Genomic DNA, 27,937 nt, shown 5'->3' with positions numbered 1-27,937 from the left:
GCCTGCATACAGTGCGTTGCTGTAGTCGAGTCTGCCGTTGATGAGTGTTTGGGTGACTGTCTGCCTGGCCTCAGTGGGGATCCATCTCAAGATCTTCAGAGCAGGCGAAAAGTGTGGAAGCATGATGAGGTGACTGCTTTGATCTGGCAGGTTATGGTGAGTGAAGAGTCCAGTATGATGACGATGTTTCATGTGTGGTCAATGGGTGTGGGGGGTTCCTAGCTCGGCGGGCCACCAGGAGTCTATCGAAGTGGAGGTGTTGGGCCCCCGAATGAGTACTTCGGTCCTGTCCGTGTTGAGCTTGAGGCAGCTGTCCCTTATCCAGGTGTCGACGGCTTTCACCCCATTGTGAGATATTGTTTCTGGTGGTAGGGGGCTCTTTGATGAGGGACAGAATCAGTTGGGTGTCATCAGAGTAGGAGACCATGTTGAGTGTGTGGCTCCTGCCGATGGCTGCAAGCAGGGCCATGTAGATGTTAAAAAGCGTGGGGCTCAAGGAGGGGCCCTGAGGCACTCCACAGCTGATCTCTGTGGCTTCCGAGAGGAATAGGAAACGTCTGACTTGCTGTGTTCTACCTGTGATGAAGGAACGAATCCAGTCCAGGGCTTTGTCGTGGGTGCTGGCGTCATGGAGTCTCGTGATTAGGGGGTGGGGAGAGACGTGTCGAAGGCATCTGTGAGGTCGAGGAGGATGAGAGCTTCTGTTTCTCCCCGGTCGAGGAGGGAGTGGATGTCATCGGTGGTGGAGAGGAGGGCGTTCTTGGTGCTGTGGTTGATTCAGAAGCCAGATTGAGAGGAGTCCAGGACGTGGTTGGCTTCGATGAACTCGGAGAGTTTGGCATTGGTGGCCTTCTAAATAACCTTGGCAAGGAAGGGGAGCAGGGAGATGAGTCTGATGTTCGTGAGGTCTGTCGGGTCAGCGGATGGTTTCTTCAGCAGGGGGTTGATCTCATCATGTTTCCAGTCGCCGGGGAAAGTGGCGGTCTCGATGGAGCAGTAGAGGTGTGTCTGGAGCCAGGGCTAGGAATGGCAGGATCCTGTGCACTACAAAGATCTCTCTTTACAGTCTCTCTCTACTTCAAAGGCTAAAATGGGTATAAGTACTAGACCTTTTACCCCATACACTCGGAACATTCTAAATTGAGGACAGTGCTGCCAGGAGGTACTACCACTCTGCTGCTTACTTTGCTGTGTTGGCCTGCTGCTTCTGTCCTAGGAGTGAGAGGACTGGACTTTGCTTCCAAGTATGCTGATTCAAGAGGCAGGAAAATGAGTAGGGGCGTAAAATTACATACAAAACATAAATGCATCAAATAAATTAAAAAACACTTACCTGCTTGCGCAGACACTTCCTCCTTGCTCTGGTCCTCTTCTTTTCAAATGTCACGTCCAGGACCCCAGCTAACCTACTTAACCTATCCTGAAGCTGCTCTCAGAATGAGAGAAGTGCCAAGATTGGAGGGAGCAGTGTCTCTCGGAGCTCACGAGGACAGTAAAGGCCTCTTCAGTCTCTCCACCCAGCTGTGTTGAGAGGTTTATAGTGCACATGTTAGGCTGGCCATCACAAGAAGGCCGGCCAAAGGGACATGCGCACTATGAACTAGTGTACTGGCAGCCCACCACTGCTGCCACTCAGCAGTCCCCGCCCCTTCCTAAGTCTGGACGGGTTGACAACAGATAAAATGGTATTAATGTATTAACTTCTGGGGGCATTTAAGTGGGGCGACACTCCTCCGCTCCAATGGAGGAGCCACCTCTGCTTTGCCCTCTGCAGTTCACTTTCTAAAGTTTCCCCATGGGCTTGAGTTGAGATTGCTTTCTTTTGGAAGTGTCAGGGCCTTCAAAGGCTTCACCTGCAGCACCTGGGCTCCTCTCCTGGAGCCCTACTCTGCCAGGTGGTGCAAAATCCAGTTCTTGGGCCCTTGGAAGTGAGTTTGCTGTGCTAAAAAGAGAAGAAACCAACACATCAACTTCAAGTATCACTTCGGAATCGGCGCTGTTTTTCAACACCACACTGCTGGCTGTACCGGAGCCGTGGTCCCAGCTCAACGCAATGACCATGATTTACAACGCTAGTCCTAATGCCACCAGAGCGCCTCAGAAGAAACACCACAGTGGGAGTCTCGAGCTAACACATCACCGATGTCCGTGATGCCTGACTCCGCTGCAGCACCTGCAGCACAGTGATGAGACATCGACACCAGCTAGATCCTCAGAGCTCCATCAACACTGCACTGCCATCAAAGCCAAAACATCGCTGCAAACCTGCATCACCTCCCCTGCGTCCTGCAACGTCCCCTGGGATTGGGGGCTCAACAAATGTGCACCGCCTCTGGAAACCGATGCCTCACTTGCTTCTGTGACGCCACACCTCCATTTTGCAATGCATCGTCTCTGAGTGCCGACACGTCAACGATCTGCATAGCAGTAAGGAACCGATGTTGCACCTACCTCCGCTACGTCTCACCTCCCCAGCGCCTTACACCATCTTTGGTTCTCAACATTTCCAAGGTACTGTACTAGGGTCAGTGCAACTCCGTAACCGACCAAAACTCCCCATCGCGTTCAGCCTGAACTTGTGGATTCGAGCTATTGTTTTCTAAGTGCTATGACTACATTTAAAATTGAAAAATGCATATCCTGACTTGTGTATGATGGATTTTTGTCATTTTGGTCTTGTGTTACTGTTACTTAAATAAATATTGGCTATTTTTCTAAAGTGGGATGGAGTACTTTTGTGATGTTTTCAGTGTTACTATGTGTGTGTGTACAAACACTTTACACATTGCCTCTGGGTATAAGCCTGACTGCTCTGTGCCAATCTACCACGGGCGTGAGCACAGGCTATCTTTGGTGTGTAACTTACTTACTCTGACTATGATTGTGGGCCCCTACTTGGACGGGGGCATACCTCTGCCAACTAAAGACCACATTTCTAATATATATATATATATATATATATATATTAATGGCTGTACATGCATGCAACAGGAAAAAACATTGGCAAAGCTAATAGCCTGGCCTTTTAGCACCAAGTCTTAAAGGCTTTGTCCATATGTGTTAACTTTCCTGTGGACACCCTTCAACCAGTGCTGACGTAGTGTTCCTCTATCCTTTCTCACAACAATGAGATAGCGAGGGTCACCTGTAACCGCATTGCTTATCCATGGAAATATTTACAGTGCTTGCTTTACTAAGACAGGTCTATGAGTTGGTTATGTCCTCATCAGTGCTTTCCACTTCTCTTTCTTTCAGTGCAGCGTTGTGGATGGAGCATGCCCATTGAGTTGCGAAGAAGAGGTAAGATCAGTCGCGAAAAACTTGTGCATAAGCCAGATTTACAAGGAAAAAGTATAAGCGTAAGGCGGGGGACGTAATAAAAGAAGCCAACAAGGGGATGTCAAAGGAGGAATGTGGAGCAGGAAGGTGAGGAATCTGTTCATTAAGGTCATATGTATGGGAGAAAATAGGGAGGGTAGGGAATTGTGCAGGAAGGTTTGAAATAACACAGAAAGTGGCCTCCACATAGCAGGGATGTTGCAGAAAGTGCCAGTCAAAAGACAAGGTAGCCGAAGGGTGTGCCAGGTACAGCGGAAGGAGTGAGATGCACAGAGGGCACTATAACTGGAGGGCAACTAGTTAATACTGGATAAGGACTCTTTTCTAAGAAACTGCTCTCCACCCACTTATTATTGTCTATCAGTCACCCCAATCCTATAAATGCCTTCTTGTCGTCGCACCCTCCTGCTACTCGTGGCTGGTGGAGTTAATGCACCAGAGGTAATGTCCTTCAGCATCTCCTTGCTTGTAGCTTTACTATGTACACCTGGTTATTTTACTCTTCTAACCTTTCAACTGGTTGGGAAGTGTCGAAGAACCTCTGGCAGTACTGCCTCCCCTCCACTGTCCTCTCAGACCCCATGCACACGTCTCACTCCAAGGAGCAGTTGAATATATCCGATTCTGTTTTCTGTGCACCTGATCAGTTGTTTGGCCTAAGCAGGTTTGATTCTCAACACTCCCAGTGTTCTGTGGATGATTTTGGCTCCTCCTTCAATTTGGATTGAAGTTCTAAGTTATTTAACCAGACCCCTGGCCTTACTCCAAACTTTGGAATAGCGGTTGAGTGACCAGATCTGTGTGTTTTGACATGCACTTGAACACAGGGAAATAGGGACTTCCTTGCCTCCTGACCCCAGCAATTCTAGTCATTACTGCTGAGTGCTTTCATTTTCCAAGGGCTTGAGGGTAAGAATAGAAGAGGCCAAAAATATTAGATGGTGTAATGACCTCTGGTAAGTCAGACCCATTTCCCACTGGCCTGGCTCTCTGTATTAAAGATATCTTTCTTTTGATGACGTCTGAAAACTGTTACAATTCCTCCTAAAGATGGATCTTTATCACAGCCCGATGCACCGTCATGCATGATCGCGATATCCAACTCCACCTAAAACCAAGGTTGATAGAGCTGCAAACTCACTGGACAATGACCTTGAAGACGAACTTGGAACCTACAACTGTATTCAGTCTCATAATGACGGAGAGGGTGGAGGCTTTAGAGATCCTCCTCCTTCTAAGTCTGCACCCTTAGGCCGTTTTCTTGGGGTTTCCTTCCACATTAGTGGAGTCATCACTTGGCGTGGAATCCGCTCTCGCTCAACAGCGCATCATGTTGTTGGTTATACCTCATTCCACGCCTTGTATCCTAATCCTTAGACGCCAAATGTAAGACGCTCTAAAGTGATCCCTTCGTTGTTGAAGACAATCTTCCAATTCAGTCTGCTGTTTTTGAATTATGATCATCATTACTCAAAGGTGTACATCCTTTATCGTACGTCTTATTAGTTTGTGAGAGTGAGCCTGTGTTGTCTTATTATACACACCAAGATTACCTCTACAGTTGATCTCCATATAATGGTTAAAACATTTGCAGTGGATAAGTAAGGGTGTTAGTAACTTTGAATAACTATATAAAAACAGAAGAAAACGTGAATATTTTCACTACAACTCCCTCCACTTTCTAATTTGTAAAGGAAAACTTTGCACAATGTCCATGCGAGTCATTCATAATAAAGCTCTTTTCTATAAGGGCTCCTCCACATCGACATGGCTGGTTAGTCGGCAGCATTTTAGAGGAAAAATCTAAACTTTTACAGACGTTGAAAGAGGTGAGGGCCCAGCCAAATACAGACACGAGTAACCCAACGTGTAGCGCTTCTTACACTTCTTTTGACAGTCCCCAGGTTCTCTACAGTGAGTTTTGCTGTTCTCTGGTTCTCATCACAGGCCCCAGAACTCTGGAAAAGTCTGTCAGACACACAATCACAAAAAGTCCTGAAAAGGGCTTTCAGATGCACCTTTACAACACGATGACATAGGAAAGAATACCCAGGTCAGCTGATCTTCCTCAACAGCACCATGAAGCAGCTTCGACCTCTACAAGGCCCTATATAAAATCCAACAAGCATAAGCAAATGACCGCTGGTTGAAGTAGTTGATCCTTTGTACATAGTTATTTTCCCTCTTTGATCTGGTGCACTCGATGAAGTCTGTTATACCTACTTTAATAATATGTTGCAGCTTGCATACTCTTAGAGGAGTTTGAGTGTTGACAATATGGCATGGCAATACTCACTGACTGCCCTGGGCACCAAAAGCAGTGAGGCTACATCAAAAGACATAATGTGGTCCATTCACTAGGCAGGTGGGAGGCATAAATGCCACCTGGCTGGGGGCAGTCAAAATTCTAACCTCAGTTCTGAGGAGGGGTCGAGCTCTATAAAAGATCTTCTAACATGTCATCTTTATATATTCTATCTCCAGGGCCTTAACTGCTACCTCATCGACAATAATGGATTCATCCTCATTTCCAAAGACAAGAAAAAGGTGAGCAAAGCTGAGGAAACAGGGACAAGAGGCGGTTATGTCAGCATGGGTGGAAAAAAGAGCCAGTGAACCAGTAACTCAGTGCTTTCTCTGCAAATGACCTGAAAGTCCATTCCTGACCAGCCCCCTTGAACTTTCACCTTTTTAAGATATATAAATGATTACTATTGAGTTGTGTGATTTTAACAACTGATATTTACAGAATGGCAAAATATGTGCTAGCAAACATTATTGTTATTAATAGTGTATAAGAAGTGGAGAAGTGTGGCTCAATGGTTAGAGCGGTAGACCCTGATGCAGAGGTCTTGCCGAGGACCAGGGTTCAATTCCTGCCGTGGCGGGTCTTGGGCTCAATTTCCTCAGACCTGATCATTCTCGCCTTGGTGCCTATTCTAATCATGGGTCCCACTCTGCAACTCTGGGCAATAGCTTGCTTAATCTCCACAATGGCCCCAACAGCGCTTGGATGCCTGGCTTCATCTTGGGGGTGCCCAGGAGTGGAAAAGCCAGGAAGGGTTCCACAGCGGTATGCGTTACAGCGCCAGGACACCTCAGTTGGGGTATTAGTGCGCTTTACAAGTACAAATTACAATTACAATAATTGTAGGAAGGGAGAGGGACAGAGGCAGAAAAATAAGGAAGCAAGAGATGAAAGGATGAAATGGCTTCTTTCTTATAGCACACCAGGAATAGACAGGTTGACTTCTGGCATCCCCGTCCAACAACAATCCCGGATTTGTAGATGTTTTTATTTGCATTTGGTTTGCATAGAGATAATGGTCACCCTCAACACGTTTGACATTGGGTTTTCTCTACTTGAGCTGTTCCTTCAATCACACCAACGGCTTAGGTCAGGTTCCACCAGGAGGATCTTGGTTCTCCTCCACAATAAGTTCTGCAATATATTCTTCGGGATTACTAACACCTACTGGGATCACTTGTTCTTCATTCCTCAGGGTAAGTCAACAGAGATGGAAGCCACTGAAAGATTGCAGTGCCCATATGTGCAAGGCGAGTGCGCAGCTGAAACTGAACAGATCACTTTATTTTGTGCCCCAGCCATGTAGTCTGGATAACAGTTGCGGCTGATGTCAGGGAAAAGTAGTGGGGAAGCGCCGGGGCCAATAATAAATCAAAAAAAACAAATCACAAAGAAAGAACTTACCTGCAGCTCGCCACTCGTCTGCTGTGCACAAGACGTCCAAGAACAGTTCCATGTTGAGGCCCTCTGACTTCTCGGGGAAGCCTAGAAAGCAGACATTGTTGCACTGATAGTGACCCTCTGTGCCTTTAGCTACTGCGCTTCCATCTGTAGAGTTTTGAGATGTTCCTGCATAGTTGCCATGGTGGGACGCATTGATGTCAGAGAGGATTCTGAGCTGTCCAACCTGTCAATCAGCTTGGCGTGGTTGGCCTTTTGCAGCCCTGTTTCTACTTGGATCGCACCTAACTGGACCTCCATGGCAGTTAGAGTCGTGAATGGCCTGTAAGATTTTATCAAACAACCCTGTATGTTTCTCCATTGTAGCCTCTATATGCTGGATCGGGTCCACCAGCGCGGGAGAAGCCATCAGCATGTCCATGATAGTCTTTGGGGGTGGTAGTTTGGGTACCCTAGGCCGCAGTACAGCCATGGAATGACAATCCCTGGGGCCACCGCTCATCATCCGGGGGCTGGAGGAGAGAAGGCACACACCACCCCATAGGTAGCACACACAGGCTCTGTTCCAGGAAGATACGCCCCTCCAGTGCCCACTTGGTAGAGTACGGGTGAGTCTTCACTTATACCACACCATGAGACACTGTCCATGAGAGGTGCCTAGGCAGGGATCACCGTAAAACTAAGTGCCCTTACACCTCAGACCACGACAGTGCAGGCCTTCTTTGTATTGCAGATCAACCCCTCACCAGAAGTGTCACCATCCATGGGCCCGCTCATGTGGGTTTACACCCCAGAGTGCCCACCCCCACCACCTCTCGCCGCTACAGTGCCACCTGATGGTCCCTGCAGCCCTCCATCTCACCTAGTCACCGGGCCATGGCCACGCCTTCCATGCTCTTCCCTGTGGGCCTCCACTGCATCTGTTGTCTATCAGAGCCTTAACCAGTGGCCAGTAGACAGGGTGGGGGGATCCCTTCCACAGAATTCCTCCAGAGCAGGGCCACGTGTCCTTTCCAGTTCAATTTTCATACCCGGCACCTCCTCCAGGCCAGCCGTCTCTTACAGACAATCATTGGGTCTATGCTGCCACCAAATCTTGCCTCCGACTCGGTGTGCAACTGATGTGACTACTGGCCGACACCGGATCTTTTCTCCCCAGGTCTCACCTCTCGGTTGCGGCCTTCCACAAATCCAGCCAAAGTGCCCAGCATGTCACCCGCAGGCCTGGGCACAGTTTGCGGAGCTCCGCGAAGTGACCAAAATTTTCCGCCGTGCTGCACGGGGTTCCGCAAGCGGCGGAGTGCCTCACGTTGCGGCCTTCTCACTGATTTTTAATGCTGGGTGTTGGTTCTGCACTAAAAATCATCGCGAACGGCACAACACAAAGAAAAAAGGGCGCTGCTTCTTTCTGTTGCTCAAGTAGATGTTCTATTAAGCTGCAGTTGAGAAATCCGGGTGGTTGTCTGGAGTAATATTTCCCTCACTCGTGCTAGCCAACGTAACATTGGTGAGAACGAGAGTAAAAACTTTGCTCTGCAAAGCAAAGAGTCGGAAAAACTCTGCAAACTCTCCGAGCGGAGTGGAATTTCACGCCCAGGCTTAGTCACCAGCAGATTCTGCAGTTCGGGAAGTGTTGGCTAGGTTAGCGCCCTTAGTGCCGACTTCCTTCTCACGCAAAAAGAACAATTGATGGACAGAAAGCAGAACAATGTCATACATTCACCACAGTACAGAAATCTGAGCCTAACTCCATCATTTTTTTTGCTCCCCATGCCATTCCAGTTTGAACTCAGCCGTATGCAAATCAGTCTTGATCCTGATCCCTAAAGGAACAGTCCAGTCGGAACTGCCAAGCCAGGTCCTCACTGGACTGGAAACAAGCATCCTAGAACCAGTTTGGGGGATTCACCCCTCATCAGCCAGACTAGCTTGACTCCAGTGGCTTGGAGGAGACGGGACCCACGTCTGGGCATACCCGTACCACTCAGGGTGACAAATGCAAAAAGAATAATTGATGGACAAAATGCAGAACAATGTCATACACTCACCCCAGTACAGAGATCTGGGCCTAAATCCATCGTTTTTTTACTCCCAATGCCATTCCAGTTTGAACAGAGCCATATGCAAATCAGTCCTGCTCCCAAAGTGGGGTGGCGTGGTGAGCAAAAGAAAGATGGATTAAACCCAGATCTTTGTGGCTGCCATGAATGTTTACCTTTTTCAGAATTCCGTCCATCATTTGTTTCTTTTGCATTTTTCGGCCTAAGTTGGACCGGTATGCCCAGACGTGGGTTCTGTGCTCACTGCTCACTGCTCCACTGGATTCAAGCTAGCCTGGCTGATGAGGGGTGATGCCCCGAAACCGGTCCCAGGAGGCTTGTTTCCAGTCCAGGGATGACCTGTCCTGGCAGTTCGGGCTGGACTGGTCCTATGAGGAACAGGGTCAAGACTGATGTGCATATGACTGGGTCCAAACTGGGGTGGTGTGATGAGCAAAAGAATGATTGGTTACACCCAGATCTTTGTGACTGGAAGTGGATGTTTGCATTGTTCAACATTCCATCCATTATTTGTTTCTTTCGCATTTGTTGCCTTAAGTGGGAAGAGTATGCCCAGACATGGGTCACGTACTCACTGCACCACTGGTTTTAAGCTGGCCTGGCTGATGAGGGGTGATGCCCCGAAACCGGTCCCAGGATGTTCGTTTCCGGTCCTGGGAGGACCTGGCTTAGCAGTTTGGCTGGACTGGTCCCATGAGGAACAGGGTCAAGACTGATTTGCATATGGCTGGGTCCAAACTGGGTTGGTGTGGTGAGCAAAAAAGCGATGGGTTAAACCCATATCTTTGTGACTTAGGGTGAATGTTTGCATTGTTCAGCATTCCGTTCATCATTTGTTTCTTTTGCATTTGGCTTCCTTCTCACAGCATCGCCAGCATCCCTTCACCTTTACGCCGCTGCTGGCCTTATTCCCTGCTTCTCATGCCCCAATGGCAGTGATCCCTGCAGACCACAGCTCTGTCCCACCATGGGCCAGGCCCAGCCCACTGACAGCAGCGCCATCACCTCTGGGGCTGGGGCAGCAGGCAACACTCGTCACTCAGGAGCACCCCAGGGGACTCCCTTTAGTTGTTTTGGGCTTCAGCTGGAAAGATATCTCCAGGATTATTACGGGCCAGGCAGGAGCCTCAAGCAAGTGTAACCGCTCTCTGCATCATCTTGGCCGCGCCCGGAGCTCAATCGCTTCATAACGGATAGTCTCTCTGTCACATCTAGGAGCAACGCATGCAGTTGTCCAACTATTACCTGGAGAAACATGCGCAAAGTCACCAGACTATTAATAAACACTACCTGTAAAAAAATGAAAAACCTATTGGCTGTGCCATTGCATGTTTAGGAAAAGCGAGACCTGTTGACTTTGCCAATGCTTGTTTCGAGACGGGATTTCTATTTTTGCTTATCAGTCCTGTGTCCAGCTCCACTGGGGTTGCACTACATTTTCCTATATCGTATCCTCATCAAATCTTTCTCCCCCTCCCTCGAGACCCCCTTCCCTCTATTGCCCTTCATTCGATTTTGGCATTATCTGCACCCCTCCTTTTTCGTCTTTCCTCTGTCCAATCTACTGCCATTATATTTCTTCTTACACAGGTCATGGTAGACATAGACAATAGACTACCATGGCCCAGTGTTCTTTTTATTTACCCAAATACTGTTTTCTGATCTTTTTGTTTTTTTCATAAACCTATTTACAACTATTAATATTTTAGTAATTAACAGAACGTTGGCAGTATTAGTTCCTTTCCTCTTCGTGAAGTCCCTTCTAAGTAATAGTTTTAAATCAGTCGGTTGCTGCAATATTTCTCCAGAACCCAAATGGAGGTAAGCATTACTTACCCGTGTTCATGGGTATTAATTAGGGAGTTTTTGCCGGATGTTCACAGATTTAAGCACAAGGCGTTGTTGTGTTTCTGGGTCTAGCTACGGAGAGCCTTACCTGTTGCTTCAGCAAGCCGAGCACTGTTCACGTCATTACATGTGTTTCTTTCTGTCCACCAGATGTGTCTCTGCTGTTTTTTTTTGCACCATATGTGTTTCGCACAAGCATGTAATGAGTAAAGCGAGCGCAGGCTGGACCTGTCGTACTGGAGGCATCTGTCTAGAGTTAATTTTAAAATGTTTAGCATATTTCCTGGAAAGTGTGGAAGAAGGTGGTGACAGTCTGTGAAAGGTAGCTTAGTTGGTGTTTGTTATGAAGTTAGCAGGCTAGTGGTTGTGGGTGGAGCCTAGGGGGGAACAGGAAGAGGAGGAGATGGACAGAGGAAGGGGCAGTTAGAGTAGGGACCTGGGGGAGAGAAGACGTGGAGAATAAAGAGCAGAGTTGATAATGAACCTCGTGTCCTTGTGTGATTGCTAGGACACTACAACTGGCGACGAGGATGGGATCTGGCAGTTCGCCATCCCAAGACCCCTAATTGAGCAGTGTCCGGTCCCTGGGCGTCGCACTGACCGAGTTGCTGTTGCGACACGCGAGCCCGCCAAAGATCGCCGTCACGAGGACCAGAGAAGAAGGTCTACACGTTGTGATCAGTGAATTGCATGAAGACCCCTGGCGCAGCTGAACGAAGTGCTGCTCGAGTACCAGGGAGGAATTTGTGATCGAGCGCTGTTCGCGCCAAGGAAAGACTGCATGTGCCCACGTGAGTACGGGCTAAAGCGAGGCTAAAGGAAACTGAGCAAGGGCTCGGGAGCCCACCCCGACCCTGCTGCACTGCTGGAGTAAATGTTGGGGACTGGCTGAGCGCTGTGAGAAGAAGCGCCATCCCGTATAAGAAGAACTGTGCCGCTTTGTTGAAAACCTCACCCCCGATGCATGGGAATTCGCATCTGTGTCCAGAGATCGCGTCAGAGTGAATTCCGTGAGCTTACCTGGTGGTAGTGAAGAAATAACCCCAGAAGGAAGGCGTGGGACTGAAATGAAGGCTGGGGTGAGTCCCTGTGAAGAGCTGTGAAGCTTGCATGGTGAGAAGAGCTGCATGTGGCCAAGTCTCGTGAGAATTGGGCGGCCATCTTTGAGTCAGGCAACTTCTGAGACACCCTCCCTGTGCAAACTGTAGGCGGCCATTTTGAAGTCAGGCACTGAGAAAGGAAACAAGCATTGGCAAATAAACAAGCATTGGCACCAGAAGCTAAACAAGCATTGGCAAATAAACAAGCATTGGCACCTGAAATTAAAACAAGCATTGGCAAATAAACAAGCATTGGCACCGGAAGCTAAACAAGCATTGGCAAATAAACAAGCATTGGTACCTGCAACTAAACAAACATTGGCCAGTGAACAAGCACTGAACTCAACGTCTAAGCAAACATTACGTAGAGGCAAATAAGAAGCGGGTGACACCTGCTGCAAAATGGAGTCTGACGACGAAGGTAATCCGCCTCAACCGAATGACGCCAGCCCCAAGGCTAGGGTCGCACCTGCGAGCGCCCGAACCTCTCAAAGTGACCACTGGGGGAAGCATGGGTCCCAGGTGGGAAGAATGGCTGGAAGAGTTTGAAGATTACATCGAAGGATCGGAAGTGATTGTAGACAAAAAGAAGTTGATTGCCCTGCGCAACCTAGCGGGGCGAGAAATAGTTAAAATAATCAAAGACCTTCCTGCTACTGAGGCGGATACTTATGACAAAGTGCGTGACGCTCTGAATAAAAGATTTCTTCACAAAAAGAATGTAGATTACGAACGCCATACATTCCACTCTGCTCGTCAAGGGAAGGATGAACCCATGAGTGCCTTCATGATGCGCCTGCGGAGACTAGCCAAACATTGTGAATTTGATAATTTCTCAACAGATGCTTCAATTAAATCACAAATAATAGATGGATGCTACTCTGATCAACTTAGGAGGCGCCTACTGAGGAAAGTACACGAACTCAATGACATAGAGGAGATGACACGAGTTTATGATCAGGCGGAGGAATATGCAGCTGATATTGAAACAGGACACAAAGGAAGTCATGAACAAGTGCGACGTGTGCACGCCAAAAGTGACAGTCAGAGGAGTTCGAGAGACAGACAATGGAGGCCACGCACATCCTCTCGTCAAGAACAATCAAAATATCAGCGACGAGAGCCGTGGAAGAAAGAGAGAAAATCGGAAAGAGTGAGGAAATGTTACCGATGTGGGTATGACTACCCTCATGTAGACAGTTGCCCTGCCATGGGTCAGCGATGTCGGAAGTGCGGTCTAACTAATCACTTTGAAGTGATGTGTGGGGACTACAATAAGGAGAAACGAAGTGGTGCCACAAGGACACCCCAACCTGACACATGAAGCAGAGCCCCAAGAATGTCTCGGTCCGACACCCGAAGACACCATGCGCGAGCTGTCCAAGACCAGACGGAGCAGTCCTCTGGGTTGTCGCACTCTAGCAGAGAGTCACGCCGGTCCAGGTGGGAACGGAGGTCACCCTCCAAGGAATCCAGACCGTCATACTGAGACTCAGCATACACCATCGAATACCTGAACCTAGCGGCAGATCCGGACCAGCTTAAGAAATATCCTCGGCTCGATATCAAAGTTGGCAATCATGACACAAAGTTCGTGTTAGACTCCGGTGCATCCCTAAACTACATTCCGGTCACCGAATACGAAAGAATGAGTCCACGGCCTCCTCTGACATTTGCACCCATGAGAGTCTTCTCGTGGATGGCTAAGAAGCCACTTCCCTGCCTGGGGAAGTTCTCGACAACCCTTAAACATGACAACACAACCATATCAGCAGTCATCCACGTTATCAAGGGCCCAGAAGCAGACTGTCTACTGAGCTTGCCGACTGCTGAACGTCTTCACCTAGTGCAAATCCTTTTTAAGGTCAGCGACAACCAAGATGTGACCCGCCAGTTTCCCAGATTATTTCAAGGATTAGGCAAATTGAAAGACTGTCAAGTGCGATTGCACATTAATGAACAAGTCAGACCCGTCGCTCAACACCCTTGACGGGTACCATTGCATCTACAGACCGCTGTTGAGGAGGAGCTCCAGGATCTGTTAGCTGCAGATATCATCGAGCGCACTGATGGCCCAACACCGTGGGTATCACCAGTAGTTATTGTCCCGAAGAAGGGCACGGCCAACAAAGTCAGACTCTGTGTAGACATGCGCCTGCCCAACACTGCAATTGAAAGAGAACGACACCCGGGACCACATCTGAGCGATATGATCGCAGCTCTCAATGGGGCCACAGTGTTTTCCAAGTTGGATTTAAATAAAGGATACCATCAGTTGGAACTGGATGTAGGGTCAAGATATATCACCACCTTTGCAACCCATCTGGAGTTGTTCAGATACAAAAGACTGAGCTTTGGAGTTTCCTCAGCGGCCGAAATATTTCAGGAAGCAATTCGGCAAGTCATTCAAAACATTCCCAACACGCTCAACTATAGCGATGACATCCTTGTCTATGGTTCTGATCTACGAGAGCACAATATCGCACTCAATCGCGTCTGCCATGCCCTGTTGGAGGCAAACCTAACTCTGAACAAAGAGAAGTGCGAATTTCCCCAGGCCACACTGAAGTTCTTTGGCCATATCTTCTCTGGAGCTGGCATGAAGCCTGACCCTGATAAAATTGTGACTTTAAACAACACCAAGAGTCCCCAAGATGTCAGTGAGTTCAGGTCGTTCCTCGGAATGGTCAGCTACTGCGCTCGTTATATCAGGGACTACGCAACAATCAGCCATCCCCTCCGCATCTTAACCAAACAAGGTCAACCATTCGAATGGACTCCCCAATGCGAGCAGTCATTCAAGGAAATTAAGAGAGTGGTGGAATCTGCGGATCACCTGTCATACTTTAACCCAAAGCGAAAGACTGAGATAACTGTGGATGCCAGCCCCGTCGGGCTTGGAGCCATCCTGGCACAATATGAGAATGACTCAGATCAACGCCGTATCATTGCATATGCGAGTCGTAGTCTGACTGACCCAGAACGGGCCTACTCGCAGCCCGAGAAAGAGAGCCTAGCCGTAGTGTGGGCATGTGAATATTTTCATGTTTTCATATATGGCAAATATTTCACCCTAATCACAGACCATCAAGCTCTCGTCACCATTTATGGAAACCCACGATCCAAGATGCCCCCGAGGATTGAAAGGTGGGGCCTACGGTTACAGGAATATACATTCACCATAATCCACAAACCGGGGAAATCTGAAAATCCAGCGGACTACATGTCCCGGCACCCACTTCCGTCGTCAGTCTCTAATCCATCCATCGCGGAAGAGTACATACATTTCGTGACTGACCAAGCCCTACCTCCAGCTATCCCCATGGATACCATTCGAGAGAGTACGGCACAGGACGTAATCCTGCAGAAAGTCCTTCACAGGGTTCGAAACAATCGATGGAGACACGACCCTCAGGATGAAGATACTGATCCCTTTGTTAAACGTGAAATGCAAGCCTTCCGGCATGTATGTGGCGAACTGTCAGCCACCACTGACGGCATACTATTGCGAGACTAGAGGATTGTGATCCCCACTCAACTGAGACAAGGAGTGGTTGCTCTTGCACATGAAGGGCATCGGGGGATTGTGTCAACCAAACGAGCGCAAAGGGAACGAGTATGGTTTCCGTATCTCGATCAATTGGTGGAAGCCACCCTGAAGGATTGTCACCTCTGTCAGCTCACCGGCAAAAGTGATCCTCCAGCACCATTACACATGACCACCCTGCCCCTTGGAGTGTGGCAAGAGATCGCCATTGATTTCTGTAGACCCCTGTCATCGGGCAAATATGTGCTGGCCATCATTGATGAGCATTCTCGATATCCCATTGCATGCTTCGTACCGTCTACAAACGCCTCTAGTACTCTTAAAGTACTTGATGAAGTCTTTGCAACATGGGGAGTTCCCAAGACAGTGAAAACAGACAATGGGCCCCCTTTCAATGGGCAAGACTTTGCAGCATCTGCGAAACACCTAGATTTTCATCATCGTAGGATTACGCCCCTCTGGCCACAGGCAAACGGGACAATCGAAAGATTCATGGCCACGCTCAAGAAGACCTTTCAACATGCTACCGCGGAAGGAAGAGATCTGCAAGTGGCACTCAATGAAGTCCTCCGAGCTTACCGCACAACTCCTCACGCAACGACTGGCCAGTGCCCAGCGACACTCATGCTGGGACGCCCAATGAGGAATCGCATTCCAACGTGGGATGGCGCCTTGAGAGCATCATCATCCGCAAGAGATCATCAAGAAATGATAGCAACTGACAAGCGCAATAAAGATAAGATGAAGTCATATGCAGATCACCGGAGAAGAGCCAGGTCACTATCATTGCATGAAGGGGACCATGTTCTTGTCAGGCAAGAGCAGCAGAGAAAGACCGACTGTCTGTTCAAGGACGAACCATTGCTGATCACGAAGAGGAAAGGAACTATGCTGACAGCAGAGTACGAGCAGCGGCGAGTCACGAGAAACATCTCACACTTTAAGAAATTGTCACAAGATACCTCCAGAACCATGACGAGTGAAATGGGCACTCCTAGTTCGGAAGAAACACATTCAGCTGATCGCGAGAGCACTGCTCCGATCAATGAGACACTGAGTACCAATAGTCCGAGAGCCAGGTCGCCACGACCTCATTGTGACATATACGTCCACCCAAGAGACTTATCGTAGAGATTGACTGAGAAGTCAGTATGTTTGTTTGTTTTACTACAAAAGGGGGAGATGTTATGAAGTAAGCAGGCTAGTGGTTGTGGGTGGAGCCTATGGGGGAACAGGAAGAGGAGGAGATGGACAGAGGAAGGGGCAGTTAGAGTAGGGACCTGGGGGAGAGAAGACGTGGAGAATAAAGAGCAGAGTTAATAATGAACCTCGTGTCCTTGTGTGATTGCTAGGACACTACAGTGTTTATAGCAGATACGAACAAACGTGCCCATGGGGACTGCCCATTTCCCTGCATGGTGTAAATAATGAATGCATCTAGCTTTGAAAACCAATGGTTGTTTACAATTATAAAAAGCTTCATGGTAAGACATCTGCTGGGTTGATTGTCTCTCACACACGTCTCTCACCTTTGCCAACACTGTCCTTTGCCAATAACCACCTTATAAGGTCACAATTGTACCCAGAAGAACCTCAGCACACATTCTCTCGGGTCCAACACTCAAATATTTTGAACTATAAACACAAAACCTAGTGTATTGGCTTCGTGGCTGGCTGCAGCCAATGTGCACGTCAGAAAGATGCCCGTGGAGTCCACTTGAAGTTCCCTCTTGTAGTGCATTCAATATGAGGGTATGCATTCTTTGGAAACGAGGTCACTGACGTCATAGTTCTATCAGTTGAGAACCTTCTTAGACCTTTAACTGTGAAGATTCCAAACCGCCAAAGAGTGAAACGTCTGGCTAGTGGCTGGGGTGCAGAATACAACACTTGTTCACCTGTAGAATGTCTTGAGAGTTCTTTGTCAGAACTTCACATTTAACGTTGAGGATGGTATCTTGGTGAAGAGCAGCACAACTCAACACCGGTGCAGGGCTTTCCATCACCATTTGGCGGTTTCTGTAGCAGAACTCTCTGGTACAGAATACGGTTTGCCTTGCCCAGGGATTTGAAGTGATTCATGGACCACACCTTTTGGAGAGGAGATTTCTTCCTCAAGGCATGCTGAAGGTTGTTTTTAGGTGGACGAGTTTGGCTGTATCAAGAGGTGGCGAGTGAGGTGTACAAGCAGCGGCCTTCAGTGCTGTTTCAGGAGGTGTGGACGCATAAGGGACATGTTTCAGGGCCAGTGGGAACGTGAGGTGAAGTAGCTTTGGAACACTTTTAATCCTGCGGTCCAGGGCCCTGTGTGAGGGAGACGGCAGACTAGTGCAATATCGGGCTTATGGTCTAACAAGGTCAGTAACGTCCTATACAAAGAAGCGTATAACTACATAGTTAATACTTCACACATCTTCACGTAACAACAGAAGATGTACACCGAATGCCAAAGTAGAACTGTGATTCAAATGAAACAAGACATAGGAACAAATACAACTTGTTGCAGTTCCCTGCTGAACACTGGAGTTTCCTACTGCACAAAGGTGGCACCAAGATTTTACATACTCTATCGCTCATGCAGCACCTAGGGCACACTCTGATACAACGTTCCACTTGTAAATGTAAACAAGACCACTAATAATCTAATCAGAATCTTTGTTCATTTTTCACAATTCCAAGATGGCATTCATGTGCTAAGCCAGTTATTACCATCCCAAGATTTTTAGGAGGAATTGGGGCCTGATTTATATTTTGGAGGAAGGCAAACATACTCCATCGCATGTGCCAAGATAATGGTCCACCCACTCGATTTAGATGTGGGCAACCAAAGGTTTAATCACACGGAGTCTGCTCCATCTCTGCGGTTAATGAACTCCTCTGAGTAAGTAAGGGTGTCGGAGGCAGACCTGTTTGTCCACCCACTTGATTCAGATGAGTGGAATTAGATGTCCGTTTTCACTGCCCGTCAATGCCAGGAAAACCCGAAGGTAAGGGGCAGTGAAAATGCTTACTTTGCCTCTTAAATGCCTTCTGTGAATACTGAAAGTCTTAAAGTTAGGATTTTTCTCAGTCTAGGAGTAGTAAAGTTAGGACTCCTAACTTTAGGACTCCTAAATGCCTTCTGTGAATACCGAAAGTCTTAAAGTTAGGATTTTTCTCAGTTTAGGAGTAGTAAAGTTAGGACTCCTAACTTTAGGACTCCTAAACTGAGAAAAATCCTAACTTTAAGGCTTTCGGTATTCACAGAAGGCATTTAGGAGTCCTTAAAGTTAGGACTCCTAACTTCTGTGAATACCAAAATGAGTAAGTGCCTTCTGTGAATACCAAAATGAGTAAGTGTCTTCTGTGAATATCAAAATGGTAGTAAGTTTAGGATTTTGTCTTGAGTTAGTTCTGTGAATCGGGCCCAGAACTCCTGGAAAACCTTTCAGTCCAAACCCTTTCTCCCTCTTCATTTGGTGTAGTGCGTGAGCCGTTTGTTTCTACCAGATCAAGTTATACAAATTGTGCTGTGGCAATGCCCTCAGACTCATCAAAATACACTGTTTGGTCCTTGTGATCACCAACACGGAAAAGTGGGTCAATAGCCCACTTGCTATATAATTCTGAAAAGTGAATGACCCGTTGATTGCATAAACTTAAGCACTCTGAATAAGAACACATGGGTAGACACACATTCATGACAATATCTTGCCAGTGGGCAGGGCCGGCTGTAGGGCGTTGCGGCCGGTGTCATTGCACCGGATGCTGACTTCTGGGGGCGCCGTGCTTGCAAGTATGTTATAGTTTTAAAAGCACCTGCTGCCGCGTTCTGTGCGTCCAGCAATTTTCATACAATAAAAATGTCTAGATTACTCTGGTGATTAATGTTCTCCCTGGACTGAGAGAGGAGTTTTGTTAGTGGAAGTTTTGACTCAACCAAAAGCAGCGCAGTGGGTTAATATGCCTGATTCAAAGTACGTGTACCATGCAAATCACAAAATTAATATAATCTAAACAGGTCAGTGCTTTTGTCAGAGAGATCCTTTTGTTTCCTGTAGTGTACAAGTTAAAATTCTAATATACAACAGTGAGCTAATAGTTGTCAATAAAGTGCTGCTACCAAAATGCAGGGTATATATTACTAGAGCTCTATGCTTTCCCCCCCAGCCTTTCATTATTCTAACCTTGCAAAATAGGTTCATTTCGATTAAAAAAAAAAAGAAAAAAAAATCAATTCTTATTATTAAATGTAACCCCCAACTATGGTGGTATGGATGACGTGACTCCTACACCTTATTTTCCTATGTCTTTTGTAACATTCCGATACACTGATTTACACACATGTAATTGATTGTCTCTGTGTAATGTATGTGATTTAAAGTGCTCAGACACCCTTCACTGGTATGAGCAGCGCTATAAGCCTAATCAAATGCATCTCAGCGAGTGAGTGTTTATCGAGACCTGATGGGCACTGTTAAAGGGTGGTAGTGAGGGAATCTGTGGCGATGATGGTTGCTGGGAGGGCACCAATAAACAATGTTGCACAGGGCGCCACTAGCACTAAAGCCGGCCCTGCCAATGGGTGTAGCCAAGTAGGTTTCCGTAATGGATCTAGTATCTACTTTCCATCATGTCGACCTTGATCCTGAGTCCTGACACAGCACATCTTTTGTCTCCTCTTGTTGACTGTATTATTTCTGTGGGATGTCGGTCGGCTTGCCTTGGAGGCATCAGTGTTTGGTTAAATAACTGTTCACATCCTTCAAGACATCGCCAGGGCAGCTGATTTCTGAGATGTCATGCTCATTTTTAGGAAGATGAAGGGCACTCATGACAAAAGGACATATTTTTTAACAGACTACCAAGGTGTAGCCTCATTTCATGCTTGCCTGAGTTCAATTTGAGATTTATTTCTGATTTCACAGCCAAAACTAAATATTTGAAAGCGTTTGAAACTCAAGTCATTCAATGGAATGAGAAGCTTGAACGAAAGTGAGAAGAGAAGCTGCTTATGTCTAAACGCTAAAACCGAGGTAGTGTTGTTCGAGAATCAGAGGCAGTGGGAGATTACAAAAGAAATCCAAAAGGTATTTTTGTGGAATGAAATGGTATCATTTATTTCAGCGTCTTCTTTTAGAGTTCATATATGTTAGGATTTAGTCAGTCTTTACTGTCCTCTGTTTTCGTTTCTTTGAATATCCCCGGTGTCCTCCCTCTGTTTCCTTGTTTCTGGTAGCCCCGCCCCCTTCCCTCTGAAGTTGATAAAGAAACCACGGCACCTTGTCTCGGTGCTTGGTTTCTAACCCGGTTGGCGTTTTCCCTTGGATTTGAGCCTGGTATTTGGATACGTGTTTTTTCGTGAGCGCTTGGAAGGGAGCTCTGCTGCTTAAACGCGAACTTCTTGTGGAGGCGTTTTCGCTGGACGAGGCTTCGGATCGGCGGCCCGGCTGGGTGCAACATCAGACGCCTTCCCGTTTGAGTCAACTTCACGGGACGCGTAAGCGGAGCCTTCGTGTCAATATGCGCGATCACGAACTGGGGAAATAAATGTGTTATATGTTTACTTTTGGGCTCGATGGTTTTCCTCGCATCAGAGGGAGCTACTGGGAATCGGATTTCCGGGTTTTTTGAGTACCCGAGGTACGTTGTCGTGTAAGCGCTGGGAAGTGTTTTTCAAGGGTGCTTTCACATTTTTTGAAACGTTTCCATTTGGATGCGCTTTTAGTCTGTGGCCACAGATAGAATGCCATTTTGAAAATAGTGTAGGTGTTTTGGACTACACGTTTAGTTCAGGGGTTTTTTGAGTCAGACGTATGACTTTTTCCCCTTCCAGGGAATAACGTCCTAGATTTTGGAGTCAATCATTTCTGGTTTTTGTTGGACTCTCGCTCTCTATTGCCACTATCAACTGGACATACAAGTAAGCAGGGAATTGGGGGGTGTTGGGCATTTTTCAGGGTTGGGAATAGGGATGCAGAGGAGAGAACACTGGACATTGAGGTATTGATCTGTTTCTTTTCTGTGTTTTCTTTTCTTTTCTGACTGCAGGAAGAAAGACTGTCACTCTGCTCGCTGGGCTGTCTAGCTGATTCTTAGAGAGAGCTTGGACGTTACTCTTTCTTTGATTTATTATTTTCCTACCTTCTCTCTTGGCTCGGGTCGCGGTCACGCGATATAAGAGTGCGTGAGGCGATTCGAGTGAGGGTAGAGGGCTGGGGCCATCCTCGCTTCCGTGGTGTGAGCTGGGGTGTGGAAAGATCCAACAGAAAACCAAGCCCACGAAAGTATCACCACCCGAGCGAGAATGGATGAGGATGGGCAGGAAGGGGAAGAGAGGGTCCCTACAGTGCAGGAATTGATGGGGGCTGTTAATGCCCTTCAGATCAAAGTACAGGAGTTACAACATGAGAACCAGGGGTTGCGTCAGGAAATGAGTGCGGAGAAGGCTAAGAATCCTGTGTGGGGAATGGGTAAGCCCTCTGTAATACAGCCTGCTACTTTTCAGTTCGATAGAAGTGCAAGCGCCAGTAATCCCCCTTTAACGGTCAATGTTACCACTCCCTCCCCTGTCCCCTTGGCAGTGCCTGAGAGATTTACTGGAGATTCCAGTAAATACAGCGTGTTTATGAATCAATGTCATTTACACTTTATGTGTCGTCCTGCTTCATTCCCTAACGACTCGACAAAAGTGGCGTTTGTTATTTCCTATTTGGCGGGTACTGCGGCGTCTTGGGCGGTGCCATTGGGGGACAATGATGACCCTGTATTATATAATTATGGGGCATTTAAAGAACAAATGCGTTGTCTTTTTGCAAAACATGCATTTATGCAAGCAAGTGACTCCGAATTATTGAAATTGAGACAGGGAAAACAGGATTTACTAACCTATGTGTCCACGTTCAATCGGTTAGTATCTGAAACCTATTGGCCTGTGGATAAACGAACGTCTTTGTTCTATCAAGGGTTGTCAGAAGACCTGAAGGATGTGGTCTCACAGGTGGTGGATCCTCCTGAAGATTGTGTGGAATTCATTGACTTAGTAGTGAAGCTGAACCATAGGCTATTGGAAAGGAAAGGGGAAAGATCCCGCTTTCAGATGTCCCGAGTGGTTCCTGCAAGAGGCGAGGGGAAGACCACCGGTGAGGGTCGAGCCACTCCAGAGCCTATGGAAATCGGAGGGGTAAGGGGCCCCCTAACTGCTGAAGAGAAGAGTAGAAGACGAACCCAGAACTTGTGTTTGTATTGTGGGCAGGGAGGTCATTATGCCAGAGATTGTTCTGTTAAACCTTTTTCCATGACATCTAGAAAAGTGGTAGCTTGTGTGCAGCCTTCTGCGGAGTCGTTAATGGGTGAGAAACTCAATCTTTCTTACCAGATATCCGGTACGGTCAAGAGAGTCCCTAAACATTTTATGATCACTGTTTGTTTGGTAATTTCCAACAGCCATAGGACTCCTGTTTCGGCTTTGTTGGATTCGGGGGCCACGGGCAATTTCATGGATATTAAGTTGGCGGAACAACTGAAGGTGCCCTGGCTTTTGAAGGACCAACCCGAACCAGTGAGGGCTATAGATGGAACAGAGTTGTCCTCTGGTACTATCACTAAACAGACCGAACCCTTGTGTATGATTTGTGATAACGGACATTCTGAATACCTTGGGTTTGATCTAATTGATGCTCCTTCGTTTGGTGTTGTGTTGGGGGTTCCTTGGTTGCAGTCTCATAATCCCCGGATTGATTGGTTTCGAAGGACCGTGACCCTTGATTCGGTCTATTGTCTGCAGAGTTGTTACAAGGTCGCCACGGATTGGGTTACTCCCTTATCTTGTGCAGCGAGTGATGGGTTGAGGTGTGACGTGCGAAAGATACCAGAGGCTTATGTAGAGTTTGCCGAGGTGTTTGACAAAGGACGAGTGCGGGACTTGCCTCCCCATCGTTCCTTTGATTGTAGAATTGATTTGATACCAGGGGCCACTCTCCCTTGTTGTCGCATCTATGCCTTATCCGGGCCAGAGGAACAACATTTGAAGGAATACATAGATGAGATGTTGGCAAAGGGGTTTATTCGTCCATCTTCCTCTCCAGCTTCCTCCGCTATCTTTTTTATTCCCAAACGGGAAGGTGGTCTTCGCGCTTGTGTGGACTATAGGGCACTCAATAAGGGTACTATTAAGAACAAGTATCCCCTTCCCTTGATTCCCGTTTTACTCGATCAGCTGAGGCATGCAACGGTGTTTACTAAATTAGATCTCCGAGGGGCGTATCATCTCATACGAGTCCGTGAAGGAGACGAGTGGAAAACTGCCTTCCGGACTAAGTATGGCCTGTATGAGTATTGTGTTATGCCCTTCGGGCTATGTAACGCTCCGGCTGCTTTTCAGTTTTTTATCAACGAGGTGCTGAGGGAATTTTTGGATGTGAGTGTAATAGTCTACATTGATGATATTTTGATCTTTTCTAACACTGAGGCGGAACATGGAACTCACGTCCGCCAGGTTCTACAAACCTTGAGAGAACATCAGTTGTTTGTGAGACCAGAGAAATGTAGTTTCCATTCTGACAGAGTGGAGTTTTTGGGGTTTCTTGTGTCTGCTGAGGGCATCAGAATGGATCCGAGGAAGATCGAGGCTATTACCTCGTGGCCATCGCCAAAATGTGTGAAAGATGTGCAGGTGTTGCTTGGTTTTGCAAACTTCTACCGGAGGTTTATCTCCCATTTCTCGGAGATAGTGGCCCCCATGACTGTGTTGTTGAGAAAGGGTGTTCCTTTTGTTTGGTCCTATCTGGCTCAAATGTCGTTAGATCAGTTGATTGAACGGTTCACTTCAGCCCCTGTTCTGGTACATCCTGATCCCTCGTTACCCTTTTTTGTTGAAGCGGATGCTTCCTTGGGTGCTGTGGGGGGGGTCTTGTCTCAGCGAAATGCCGAGACGGGGTTTATGCATCCCATAGCCTTCTTTTCAAAGACTCTGTTGCCGGCGGAAAGGAATTACACCGTTGCTGAACGTGAATTGTTGGCCATTAAGCTGTCATTTGAGGAGTGGAGACATCACCTGTGGGGGGCTCGCCATTCTATTACTATTTTCACAGATCACAAGAATCTCGAGTTCTTTAGGTCAGCTCGTGCCCTAACTCCTAGGCAGATGAGGTGGGTTTCATTTTTTAATGAATACGGTTTTATAATCACCTACAGACCTGCTGCTCAGCAATTGAAATCGGATGCCTTGTCCCGTATACATGTGAACCATACAGAGTGGGGGACTGACAGGGACACGGGGTCTTTTATTCCATCTGAAAAGATTGTAGGGAGTGTGTCTCTGGATGGGTTCTTGGTTGATGTGAAGGATAAGTTGCGGGGACTTGATTTGACTCCTTGGTCTTCCCAGCCTTCCTTTTCCTTGAAAGACGGATTGTTGTATCATGAAACTCAACTGTTCATCCCACCTGCTTTAAGGGACACAGTGTTGGAATGGTGTCATTCCTCTGCTTTGGTAGGGCATCCCGGAATCCATAAAACCAAGGAATTCTGTTTACGTTGGTTCTGGTGGGAGTCTGTGACACCTGACGTTCAACGGTTTGTAGCGGCTTGCCCTATATGCGCTGTGAGTAAGTCATCGCACTCCAGTCCGTCTGGTCTGTTGCTTCCTTTACCGGTACCTCCTGCGCCATGGCATACGATTAGTATGGACTTCGTCACTGACCTGCCCTTGAAGTCTGGTTGTACGGTGATTCTTGTGGTGGTTGATTCTTTTACGAAGATGGGCCATTTCATCCCCTTAGCTAAACTGCCTACCGCTAGGGAAATGGCTTTGGTGTTTGTATCATCTATCGTGCGATTGCATGGGTTACCGTCAGCCATTGTGTCCGATAAGGGTGCGCAGTTTGTGTCCCGGTTTTGGACTGAGTTATGTGAGGCGTTACAAATAAAGATCTGCCTTTCATCGGCCTATCACCCTCAGTCCGATGGTCAGACAGAGAGGGTAAACCAAACTATGGAGCAGTACTTACGTTGCTTGCTGACTACTTTGACTTGTGATTGGGTGGTAGCCCTCCCGCTTGTGGAATTTGCATACAATAACAGCATTCATTCCGCAGTTGGGATGTCCCCCTTTTACTGTTCCATGGGATTTCATCCAAGGGCTATTCCTATTCAACCTTCTGGTCATGTGCCTGCTGTCGATTCTCTGGGACTAGCTGTGAGCAAGATATGGGGGTTGGCCCGGGAACATCTTTTACGGGCCAAGGAGGACATGAAGCGGCAGGCTGATAAGCATAGGGTCCCTGCCCCATCCTTTGTAGTGGGGGAGCGAGTGTGGTTGTCGACAAAGAACCTGAGATTGGATGGCCCTAGGAAATTGCAGCCGCGGTTCGTGGGTCCCTTTCCTATAGCCAGGGTTATCAATCCTGTCGCGATGAGGTTGGAGCTACCTGATGAATATCGCATTCATCCGGTGTTTCATACTTCATTGTTGAAACCCTATAGAGACACCGATCAGACTTTACCTCCTCCCCCTCCGGTAATGATTGAGGGAGAAGAGGAATTTGAGGTCAACGCTATCCTTGATGCCCGGAGGAGACGGGGGAGGTTGATGTACTTGATTGATTGGAAGGGGTATCCTCCGGAAGACCGCACTTGGGAACCAGCTACTGGGGTACATGCTCCTAGATTGGTTAGACAGTTCCATCTCCGTCATCCATCGAAACCCCGCCCTGTTGGGAGGCCTTTGGGGGGAGGTACTGTTAGGATTTAGTCAGTCTTTACTGTCCTCTGTTTTCGTTTCTTTGAATATCCCCGGTGTCCTCCCTCTGTTTCCTTGTTTCTGGTAGCCCCGCCCCCTTCCCTCTGAAGTTGATAAAGAAACCACGGCACCTTGTCTCGGTGCTTGGTTTCTAACCCGGTTGGCGTTTTTCCTTGGATTTGAGCCTGGTATTTGGATACGTGTTTTTTCGTGAGCGCTTGGAAGGGAGCTCTGCTGCTTAAATGCGAACTTCTTGTGGAGGCGTTTTCGCTGGACGAGGCTTCGGATCGGCGGCCCGGCTGGGTGCAACATCAGACGCCTTCCCGTTTGAGTCAACTTCACGGGACGCGTAAGCGGAGCCTTCGTGTCAATATGCGCGATCACGAACTGGGGAAATAAATGTGTTATATGTTTACTTTTGGGCTCGATGGTTTTCCTCGCATCAGAGGGAGCTACTGGGAATCGGATTTCCGGGTTTTTTGAGTACCCGAGGTACGTTGTCGTGTAAGCGCTGGGAAGTGTTTTTCAAGGGTGCTTTCACATTTTTTTAAACGTTTCCATTTGGATGCGCTTTTAGTCTGTGGCCACAGATAGAATGCCATTTTGAAAATAGTGTAGGTGTTTTGGACTACACGTTTAGTTCAGGGGTTTTTTGAGTCAGACGTATGACTTTTTCCCCTTCCAGGGAATAACGTCCTAGATTTTGGAGTCAATCATTTCTGGTTTTTGTTGGACTCTCGCTCTCTATTGCCACTATCAACTGGACATACAAGTAAGCAGGGAATTGGGGGGTGTTGGGCATTTTTCAGGGTTGGGAATAGGGATGCAGAGGAGAGAACACTGGACATTGAGGTATTGATCTGTTTCTTTTCTGTGTTTTCTTTTCTTTTCTGACTGCAGGAAGAAAGACTGTCACTCTGCTCGCTGGGCTGTCTAGCTGATTCTTAGAGAGAGCTTGGACGTTACTCTTTCTTTGATTTATTATTTTCCTACCTTCTCTCTTGGCTCGGGTCGCGGTCACGCGATATAAGAGTGCGTGAGGCGATTCGAGTGAGGGTAGAGGGCTGGGGCCATCCTCGCTTCTCTGGTGTGAGCTGGGGTGTGGAAAGATCCAACAATATATTGGTATTGTTGGATTTTACGCTGTTTAGGAAGAAAGTAGATGGGGGAGTAGTGCATGTGTTTGCATCAGTTGGATTTATATGACAAGCTCACATTCTTTCTTTCACTGACCTACAACTGCCAAAAACGAGTTCTATAACAATTTGTACAAGGTACGACCGTGCTTTCTGTACAGATTTGAAGATAAAATCCACTGCGTTTCAGTTTTAAGCCCCACCCCATTCCCCTCTGCCTACGGGCAAGGCAGGCTGTGGGCCAGTGGTTAGACTCCTCCCCCGTTCTTGGGCAAGATGCAGGAACTCCTCCACCCTTGAACAAGAGGTGGGGCATTTACTCATACCACACCCGCCACAGCTGGTTCCCTAGTTCCAGAGTCATCAGGTCTGGCCGTTATACAACGTCCTCTCCCCAGTACGTTTAAATAATAATGCAATTCCCAGGAAAATTAAGAGGGTTATTACAATGGCGGAGGGTCCGCCACTGCCATCCGTG

At 47.5% G+C, this 27,937-nt stretch overlaps 1 protein-coding gene across 1 annotated transcript in view; it reads left to right on the top strand.

Annotated features, from left to right (window-relative positions):
• The window catches only part of LOC147668214 (voltage-dependent calcium channel subunit alpha-2/delta-4-like), a 987,093-nt gene that overhangs the window by 801,160 nt on the left and 157,996 nt on the right, over nucleotides 1–27,937 (top strand). The window contains exons 30-31 of the mRNA XM_086948696.1: nucleotides 3,256–3,300; nucleotides 5,824–5,886. Of these exons, the coding sequence (XP_086804822.1) occupies nucleotides 3,256–3,300; nucleotides 5,824–5,886 (108 nt within the window). The remainder of the gene's footprint in view (nucleotides 1–3,255; nucleotides 3,301–5,823; nucleotides 5,887–27,937) is intronic.

The sequence above is a fragment of the Lissotriton vulgaris genome, unplaced genomic scaffold (assembly GCF_964263255.1).
Source record: "Lissotriton vulgaris unplaced genomic scaffold, aLisVul1.2 SCAFFOLD_214, whole genome shotgun sequence".
Classification (NCBI taxonomy): Eukaryota; Metazoa; Chordata; class Amphibia; order Caudata; family Salamandridae; genus Lissotriton; species Lissotriton vulgaris.
Note: the sequence above shows the minus strand (reverse complement) of the source record. Positions and strands in the feature narration are given on the sequence as shown.